We start from the raw sequence: 10,541 nt of genomic DNA, 5'->3' as shown, positions 1-10,541 counted from the left end.
ACTTTTTTTTAATGACAATTATACCCTTGCGTAACGCAACTCCAGTTGCGTGACGCAACCGATTTTTTTTTTTTTTCAAATTTTTTTTTTCGTCTCGCGGTTGCGTGACGCGACTGGAGTTGCGTGACGCGATTGCGTAACGCAACGGGGGTTACGTGACGCAACTAGGGCATTTTCGTCCAAAAAATTTCATAATTAAAATTTTTTGAAAATAAAAAAATAAAAAATTGCGTCACGCAACCTAAGGATGCGTGACGCAATAGAGACATTTTTGTCAAAAAAAAAAAGGGTCACAAACGCTATTAAAATTATAGGCCCGCACCATCTGTAATTAGCCCCTCTTGAGGGTCATTTCCTCAAATTTCCCTCCTTTACAGCTAAATATATCACTTGGGCCTTGTTTTCTTTGGGTTATTTAAAAAACCCATACAAAATCTATTAATCAATCACTTCTTACCAATCACATCACTCATATCATAACTAAAATACAAAAATACCATTTATTTTAAATTATTATTTTTTATTTTATTTATATATATCAATACTTTTTAAGTATTTTTACTAAAAATAATAATTACTTTCTCAAAATCATCCCCCATCATCCAATCTTTCTCTCTCTTGGTTTTTAAAAAACCCACAACCGAACAAGGCCTTGGTTAGAACTTATCAGAAGTTTAATAAGGAAGTGCATTTAACAATTACAGCCAAAACTACCTTTGGCATTGTTCAAGGCCAGCTTATTTCCTTTTTCGTTTGTGTTAAAATGCTTAACTAATTTTTATTATGTGGAATGAATATTGGAATCAATAACCAATACCAAGAATGGCAAAAGAGTTGCTTCAAGAACCAAAATATTGTTGAAGCTTCAATAGTAACCTCGACAAAAGAATTACTTAACAACTTAGCTAGCTTAAAGTTTAGCAAAAATTAATGATTAATAAAGGAGAATCCAAGATGAAAATCATATTGAAAGGGAATTTTACCAGTTGAATAATACCAATAATAATATATTATTTGAGAGAGGTTGAATGTTCAAAGCTTTTGCACAGGCAGGGAAGGGTAAATGGAGGTTGAAATTTCAGCAATAAAAGAGAAACAACAAAAACAATAAGAAAAATTAAAACTCTGTGGGATGATGCATGACAATGGGCAATATCAACATGTTTCAATTTGTTTGTAAAACATACAATAATAGCTAGCAGCATTTGTGCTAATCCCTTTGTTAAGGTAGCCAATGACAAAACAATACTTACACGATGATATGGTTCTTCTTCTTTTGAGAAAGAAACAGAATGCTTTAGATTTTCTTTATGATTATTATTATTATTATTTCATCCCTCCTCCTACTCAAAGACTCCTTTGATAGCGAGGCGTCTCTTTTGGAAATGGCCTCCAGCCAATGAAATCAGCACTTCCTTGATGAACTCTTGCAAAAGGTATGACTGGTTGTGTAGCCGTCGATACATTTGGCCTGTTGCAAATCCCAAGTTTGACTAGAAATGTCACTGAGCTTCCTTTCTCCAATCCTTCACTTTCAACCCAAATGTACCCTCCCATGAGACTCACAAACCTATTTCATAATTTTAGTCATGTGTTAGTTGTTTAAGAGAACCAAACATAATCTACTATTGTACAACTGAGTTTGATTTGTCATACATATATGTGTGAATTTTATTTGTCTGAACTAAATAAAATCAGATGGTCGGGTCGATAAACAAAAAATGGTGCAAATACCGTTTACATATTGCAAGTCCAAGACCCACACCAGTGTGAATTCTGTTTGAACCAATGTTAGACTGCGAAAACTTAGTAAAAACATATGGGAGATCTTGTGAAGTAATGCCGCAACCAGAATCCTTAACCTGTTCATGGAGGACAAACAACATATAAAACACACAGTATGTCAGTTTATTTGGAGTCTTCTCTAATTAAAACTGATGCATAAAAAAAAAGTGCTCATCCCACCTGTACTCTCAAGAAGAAGTGTCCGTCACATGAAACGGGATAAAATTCAGGAGGTCGCCAATCTCTCAATGACTCTGATTTAGCAATAGAAGCTATAATGGAAACATAACCCTCCTTTGTGAATTTTACAGCATTCCCAGCAATGTTAAGAATAGTCTGCATAAGCCGCTTCTCATCACCAACAGCATACATGGGTAAATCTGGGGCCAAAATCCACGTCATAGGTAACTTCTTCACAGAAGCAATGGGCTTTATCAAGTTAATTACCTACATACAATAAGAGAGAAGGGTTTTAGAAGAGTAAACTACTTAAAAGAAGCAATGGACATTATCAAGTTAATTATCTACATACAATAAAAGAGAGGAGTTTTAGAAGAGTAAACTTCATAAAAGCAGGTGAGTGAAAACTACAACTACCTCTCTGAAGACCTCATGAAGATTGAAGACATCGGCATCTAATTCAAGGCTACCATCTTCAAGTCTAGATAAATCTAGAACATCATTAACAAGTGTGGCTAGTAGATTGCTACTCCTTAATACAGTTTCTATCATAATTCTTTGATCTGGATTTAGTTCTGTTTCTAAAAGAAGAGAAGAAAGAGACATCATGGCATGCATAGGTGTCCTCATCTCATGATTCATCACTGCCAAGAAATCATTTCGAGCACGGATAGCCATCTCGGCCTCTTGTCGAGCAGAATCAAGATCAACATTCTGCTTCACTAATTGATCGCGAGCTCTCATAGACTCTTCCAAAATTTCAGCATGAGAAAGAGCAACAGCAACCTGTAGAAAATGAGACATTAGTAATACTGAACAATACAAACAATACAATAATCATAGTCTTCCGGTGAACAAATACTGAATTTATCCAAACCCCAATCCAATCTAAACCAAATTGTGAACTTTGGGTAGACATTTTGGTTTGGTTTAGGTTCAATTCGGATTAACCGAACTACAGGTTTGTTTTCTTCAGAAAAAGATTCAAAAATATTTCGTTTGTTTTAAAGAGAACGATTGTTTATATTAGGGAAAATGAAAAATGTAATATATTGTGATTATCAGCAAACTAGAAGATTAAAGGATAGAAAAAGAAAAACTATAATCTGTTAGTACAAGTTGTGAATAACAGCCTTCTAAGAGAGAAATAAAAAGATAAATGTATATCAACAAAAATTAGTTTGGATTATCCAAAACATAGCCAAACCAATCAATACTAGTAATTAGAATGGTTTAGATAATGAATTGGAGAAACTTAGATTTTGTTGAATATGAATTGGATAAAACGCATTGAATTACCCGTTTGCTCAAGCAAGTTAAATATAAATTTAAACCCAATTTCTGTAATAAAAAGTAATACTAAGCTCACTCCTGGAGCTTCTTTGATCTGGTTTTTTGGGGTTTTGTCCAAAAGACCTTGTTTAATAAAAAGAAGTAGGTTATTTGGGTTTTTAATTAGTTTATTTATTAAAATGTCCTTTTGAATTTAAAATTAAAATTTAATAAAATAAAGTAAGATTATTTTAGTATTTTAGTTGATGAAATAATGTGATAGAGAGATCATTTATAAAAAAAAAAACTGGTAAAAATTCAAAATATTCTAAAAAAAACCGAGATCAAACGAGGCCCTATAGTCATTAATATTCAAAACAAGTGTAAGACAAATAGAGAATAATAATGTTGTGAAAACTGCTTCCAATTTAATAAAAAGAAAAAAAGTACATAAAGGTCGGAAAATAACCTGGTCAGCAACAACTTCTACAAGTTCCAATTCATGGTCCCTCCATTTTCTTATTCCATCCATAGGTAGGATTAGAACCATTATAGCATAGGTTTTTGCTGAGAGGTCCGGCCAGTCATTAATTTGGAAGTTTGAAAGATGTAGAAGAGGAACTCGGACAGCAACGACCTCTGGGGGTAGATATCTTCCAACAGGTTGGATCCGTGCCAAAGGGCATGTATGTGGAATTCGTATTGCTTCACTACTATTAAAAACCTCATTGACAATGGGAAGATTTATGGCCACAGTAGATCCAACAGGAATAAGGTTGTTTAAAGTGTAAGAAAGTTCAAGGTTCATGCCCTTTCTTGATGGCATCCATATTGCACACTCCTCTAGCTCCAAAGTCCTTCCCAATTCAACCAGTGTAGTTCTAAGAATAGTGTGCTTGTCAAGTGTGCTTCTAATTTCATGCGTTAGCATTCTGACATGTCTCCCGGTTTCTTCTTGAGACATAATAAGCCCCATTTCTCTGTCAAGAGCTTCAGCCTTGTTCCTGAGGCGTAATTCAGTTGTTTTGACACTCAGAAGATCGGGAATAATGTGCACAAGCATCAAAGCTGTTGCACATGATACTACAGCAGTTGCAATTTTTGCTATCGTCATGACTACAGCAACTGTCTTTGAATGCATAGAGAAAGTCCACAGATTTATAAAATGTGTTGCACCGCAGAGAACAATGAAAGCCCCGAATTGCATTAGCACCCATCTATAAGGAAAGAATGCTGACTTTTGGACAAAGTAAATCAGCTCTAAGGGAATTGAGAAATAAGCAAATGCAATAAAGAAGTCTGATATGTATTGGTATTTCACAAGGAGCTCATCAGCAGGCCACTGGGTCTCAATACAATCACAGGACTCCATTTTTTCTATTCAGAACAACCTGAAAAACACAATGAACTCCATTATCAAGAATAGGAGACAAAATACATAATCTTCCTGTGGGGAAGTTGCTGAAACCCTATTGTTGTTATCTATATGGAAGGTACATCAATTGTCAATAATAAGGAATAAAATGATGAAGCACAATGGTATATAATTGATATTGCAACTTATGTTAGTTATGTTGCTCCATATACTCTCCACCACAATACCAGATTTGAAAGGACAAAGCTGTGTAGTTATTATCTGAGTACTAAGTGATCTTTAGAAGTACATGAGAAGCCTTGCTGAGGAAGAGCTTTCCTAAAGAGGCAACACCTTTTATAGAAGAACCACCTTGAAGAAAAAATCATTAATTTTGGACAACTAAGAAACGCCTAAATAATGTTGGGTGAGGTGCTGAAGTATTTGCAGACGATCGTGTAATTGAAATAACACAAGTAGCCTGCCTGCCTGCCTAAGAATACATATCCGGCGATCTAACATACAGCATTCATAAAATTAGCTATAAAATGGAAGCTAATGCAGGTCATACAACATCAAGTAGAACTGCAAGAGTTAACCTTTATATATACGGCCTTCACTCTAGCTCTATTTTCGTAAATGGGTAGATATTTGCAATTGGTTTGCAGAAAGTTGCAGATTATTCGGACAAAGAGGGTGGAATTCGTTGGCGGTTACCTCCCGTAGCTTAGGATCAGCTTCCGTGATCCGAATACTGCGTCCTTCGCATCTTTCGAGTTTCACTTTTGAGCACCAGTGCCCTTTTTTCTCTACGACCTTCTCTTTCCCTGGCCCGAAAACTTAGAAAGAGAGAAAAGGAAAAAATAAATAAATATCACTAGTAGAAAAGTGGAAACTGTTCATGAAACATCACGGACATGGTCAATGGCGCCTTCTACATTCTTCTTCCCTAAAGAAATGGTTCGCTATTTGTTGTTCTTTTATTTCTTCCCCTAGATTTGGATTTGGATTTTAAAGAAAAATAATCACATCTACAGTTTTAGATTTACACATCTCAAGAAGATTATATTTTCATCCGTATTTTTAAGCAAATTGTTTTTCCCATACTCTTATTCCTATGCACTCCACTCTACTCGCTTTCAAAATTACTTATTTATATCTATGGCCTTGTTGGAATTGAATTATTTGAATAACCTGTAGAGGGAGAAAAATAATAATGATGAATGATCTTGAAAAAATAATAATTAATTTTGATAAAAAGATTTTAAGGGTATTAATATATATAAATAAAATTAAAAATAAAAATTTAAAATAAAGGGTATTTTAATATTTTGATTAATGAAATAAATGATGTGATAGGTGAAAAGTAATTGATTGGAAAACTGATCTGATATAGATTAAATAAAAACCTTAAGAACAAAGCCTATAACTTTTATATATATAAATAAGTAATTTTAAAGGTGAATGAGGAGTGAGGCTGGAGGAATGAGAATAAGGGATGAGAAAAACACCTCACTTTTCCAATTTATACTAATATAATTTAAAATGAAGATATTTTAGACCTTATGATTTAGCTCTAAAAATTTAAAATATGAATAAATTGAGCATATTTGTTCATAAATTTTGTATAGGCAAGTGTATCTTTCATTTTTATTATTAAAAGGTTTTTAGGTTCATAATTTATTATTGTTTAATTGAAAAAAGTATTATTTAATATATTAATAGTCACATTTTTTATTTTTATTTTAGAACTCTAAATTTCTCATTTATTATGGAGTGCAACTATTCTCGCGGATTAAACACATAACCCGCAAACACACTAATGCAAAATTTATCGTTTGACGCGCTCGAACTCAGGAATCGAGAGTACGAAGATATAACCCGGAATTGATCATTCTCGTTCTTATTATAAATCACTTAATTAAAAAGATATTATGCATCTATGATGATGGATAAAAAGAGTATTAATTGTTTTTTATAATTAGCCCTACAAAACTACAAGCCATGATTTTTTCATACAAATGTCATTTAAGCATGTTAATATAGTCATATTAATCCTCCCTAACTCACACAAAGCATGAATTACAAATTTAAGCAAAGCATTCCAAAATTATGGTGAGTATAAATCATGTAAGTCACGGCGATCACGTAAGCATGTGAGTTTGTGAGAAGGGAGTCATGAATTATCATACAAAATATTTACAAACAAAATGACTAAAAGAGAATTTAAAATCATCATTAAGTGTAAAAATTATGTGGATCTAAAAGTAATCTTAATCATACAAAGTAAAAAACCACAATTTCAAAAGCATGCTTCAACCATAAATTTATTGGCATAACTAAAACATTTAAGACATAATCAAATGGGCATCGGTGAATTAAAATTATTTTAAAAAATAATATAATTATTCTTATGTTTTTTTAGAGCCCTAAGACCTAGGCTAAGCAAATGTTTAAATAAATAGATAAAAAAAGGCCAAATAGGCCTTGTTTTGAAAAATAATTTTTATTTTCTTAAAATATTAATATTTCTTATTTATTTAAAATTTTTATGAATTTAAAAAAAACATGTTTTTGAAGTAATTGATGCAAATAGAAAAAAAAATTAAATAAATAACATAAAATGGAAGAAATAGGAAATGGACCTAAAGACCATTGGACCTGTTCCTCGGGTTATTGTCTGTTTTGGTCAGCTTGTTTGGACATGGGTCAAATTTTCTGGGCATTAGGCCCGAAGGTTGGTGGGCCACGAACTTTTAAAGCAAGCAAACTTTTATTTTTTTTTGAATTAATAAAATAAGATAAAAAGAGAATGTAGACACTATTTTTTATTCTGTAATTTTATAATTTATATATTTTAATAAATTTTACGTCTATTTTTTTTTATAAAACCTATATATATGGGTATATTACATAAATTATTAAATAAATTAATATTTTAATAGTTATAATCGTATCAATCGGACTCTTAAAATAATTAATTTTGGAATATAAACAAATATAAGTTAGATTTGAATAAATTAACTTATATCGATATTTTTTTTTATTGAATAAATAATTATTTTTTGTATAGATTGTTGTGTCAAACGGGACTAAAATATTAATAATTTAATAAGCAAAAATATATAAAATAATTGATACTTGATATTAAAGAATTTTAAATGAATTTATTTGTTATTATTTATTTTTTTTAGATATTTTCAAAAGTAAACAAAAAATAAATAAATAAGTGAATAAAAAAAAAGGAACTAGCCAATGAGATTGAAAAGAACATAACTTTTTATCTGAAAAAAAAAACATGCGATTAGAGAAATTTGTAGAATTCAAATGTTACAACAAATTTAACAAAGAAGCGCCGCACATTTGTTTTGGACTCAACATCAAATAGGGTTTTCATATATTAGTTTTATTAAACTTAGAATTGGCTCAAGGCCTCTCTTTTAGTTTATTTAATCATTGGAGGGCAGTTTAGAAAAAAAAAATACCAACAGAAAGACTTTGCCCAGAAAACTATTGGGTCAAAAAAAAGCTCGGAGAATTCCAAGTTCAATTTATGTATTATAAATATTTTTTAAAAATAAAATATTATTTTAAAAGATTTTAAATAATTCTTTACAACTTTTAAAATTAATTATAAAAATAATTAATTATGGTTCAAGTTTAAATAACCTTTATATTTGTTATAATCAAAATAGAATTTAATTATTTGAAAATTTGTATTTTAAATTAATTAAAAACAATTAATTTAAAAGATTATTTATTTAAACGGAATCACTAATTGATTTGTGAAAAATTAATAAATGGTGTATGTCTACAAACGTATTTTTCACTAAAAATTTATTTTAGTTCGAAATTTGGTGATACTCGAAAAAAAGTTTTCGCGCATTAACCTCCGTACCCGTTTTAAAAACGGTCTATACTTTATAAAGTCTTACCTTTTGAAAATCAGTTGTATAAAGTTTTATTTAACTAATTATTCTCCCGGTTCTAGACATACATAGATTTTTGCGTATTTACAAAATTGTAATAGCAATTATTTAAATGTTGGTACCTATTGTTGATGATTAATAGGGAGGAAAATACCTGAAGAACATCAGTATTTAGAGACATTAAAGTTTAAAAATAAATCCTAAACGAGCCTTTATCAAATATTTTGAAATCTAATTATTCGTGATTTTTAGAAAATGGTTTAAGGTTCTAAAATTACAAAAATATTTCTGAAATTTTAAAATTGGAACCAAACAGGTCTTAGGAACGATGTTTTAGGTCCTGGTTTCGTTTTTTCAATCGGGACTAAAAAAGCCTTTGGTCGGGGTGCTAAGGCATTTCGGTCCTTGGCTAGAATTCTCGGTCGGATGCCTCAGTCATGAGTGGAGATCATCGGTCTTAGGTTTAGGAGTTCTCGGTCGGTTGTGAGACTCCTCGGTTCTAGATTCAATTTCTCGACCAGATATATAAAATCCTCGGTCGGACCTCTCGGTCCTAGAGGAAGAACATCGGTCGAACCTTAGACCTAGCTGAAAAACCTCGATCAAAACTCTCAGTCTTGATCGAAGATCATCGATTGGATCTCTCGGTCTTCATATGCTTGATTGATATCAAAATATGAACACTGACTTTTCATTTGGACCAATTCAAGAACTAAAAAATTTCAATTATTTGAAAATTTCAATACTAATCAAACATGATTGGGATGGATCAAACATGATCCAAATAGTTGCCCAACATCATTAAAAACATGTTGGGAAACTTTTTAAGTTGCTTTTCTTAAGGATAAACCCAATAATAGTAAACCATTTTTTAACTTTGCCAAATTCAAATTTAGTTTTTTTTTGTTTAAAACCGATTGACCGATTCTGGTTCTGGCTTTCACAGAAAGCTTATAAACGATCTCATGATCGATTTCCAATCAAAAATTTCAAACCAGACAACATACAAGTTTATGAAAACTGAAATATACAAATTTTTATTTCAAACTAGAAGTATGAATTAAAAGGTGATTGGAAGCATACCAAGGATTGAAGAACACTCCTTAGACCTTAGAGAAACTTTTGGGATGTATGGATCTAAGCTTTAAGGCCTTACACAAAAATTCCAAAATCCAGAACCTTGGAGCTTCAATTGCGGAATTTCTTAAACATTTGATTCGCGACTTGAGATGATATCTCTTGGCTTCGGAATTGTGAAGGGAGACTATTTATAGACTCTTGAAGTAGGTTGAGGGAGCAAGTGGACTCAAATTAGTCAAAAGCCATTAATTTTATTTATTTTCTTTGGTCATTTTCCTTAATTATTTAGGTTTTAATTATCACAATAATTAATCTAATTAATTTTTTTAATTAGGCTTTGGCCTTGGGTTTAATTATTTTGGTTTTATTTATTAAAAAATAATCAAATAATTATCTTCAAATTTATAAATTGGATATGTAGATTTTTAGTGCTTATAGAGTGCCCCTCTCGAATCAAGTTTGAATACAACAAATCGGTTTTAAAAACGTAGATTTGAGTATGACATTTAACACTAGGTTTTTCTTACCCAATTCATGTTATTTTAAAAGTAGTGGAATGATAGAACCTATAGCGAGCTGATGCTGGAATGACCTAGTGTTGCTATATGTAACATTCGTCGAGGTTCTTCCAAGCGTTGCTTAAGGCTCTTTCCTTGGTGATTATCCTAACAAGGATAATTCATATATTATGCTCTACAAATCTCAACAAAGTATCCGTAAAATCCATGAGATAATGATAAAGAGATAATCATAGGTATTAAAAAATCAATTCCTGTTTAAACATGAATATCAACAGATTATTCAGGTTAGTCATGTACAAATGGCTAATGATTAATGTCGTTTGATGAGACATGAATGTTTTAGCAGCTTTCATGTAGGTTACTAACAAGTAACATTTTAAGATGATCATATGTGTATGATCGCGAGATTATCAACATATA

General features: G+C 31.3%; 1 protein-coding gene across 1 annotated transcript; it reads right to left on the bottom strand.

Annotated features, from left to right (window-relative positions):
- Window positions 1-1,085: 1,085 nt before the first annotated feature.
- LOC124919623 (probable ethylene response sensor 1) lies at window positions 1,086-5,453 on the bottom strand. The gene is made up of 6 exons (XM_047459901.1): window positions 5,309-5,453; window positions 3,707-4,628; window positions 2,383-2,751; window positions 1,966-2,232; window positions 1,735-1,862; window positions 1,086-1,570 (listed from the first exon to the last, which is right to left on the bottom strand). Exons 2-6 carry the CDS (start codon window positions 4,607-4,609, stop codon window positions 1,348-1,350), a joined length of 1,890 nt encoding a protein of 629 aa, XP_047315857.1. The 5' UTR covers window positions 4,610-4,628; window positions 5,309-5,453; the 3' UTR covers window positions 1,086-1,347.
- Between the last annotated feature and the right edge of the window lie 5,088 nt (window positions 5,454-10,541).

Source organism: Impatiens glandulifera, chromosome 1, assembly GCF_907164915.1.
Source record: "Impatiens glandulifera chromosome 1, dImpGla2.1, whole genome shotgun sequence".
Classification (NCBI taxonomy): domain Eukaryota; kingdom Viridiplantae; phylum Streptophyta; class Magnoliopsida; order Ericales; family Balsaminaceae; genus Impatiens; species Impatiens glandulifera.
The sequence above is the reverse complement of the archived record's forward strand: the minus strand, read 5'-3'. Positions and strand labels throughout refer to the sequence as shown.

Coding starts and splice junctions, on each gene's coding strand:
- LOC124919623 (XM_047459901.1), bottom strand. CDS start 4,609: ATGGAGTCCTGTGATTGTATTGAGACCCAGTGGCCTGCTGATGAGCTC. Junction 2,752..3,706: donor TAGAAGTTGTTGCTGACCAG/GTTATTTTCCGA, acceptor CATTTTCTACAG/GTTGCTGTTGCTCTTTCTCA. Junction 1,571..1,734: donor GGACTTGCAATATGTAAACG/GTATTTGCACCA, acceptor ATTATGAAATAG/GTTTGTGAGTCTCATGGGAG.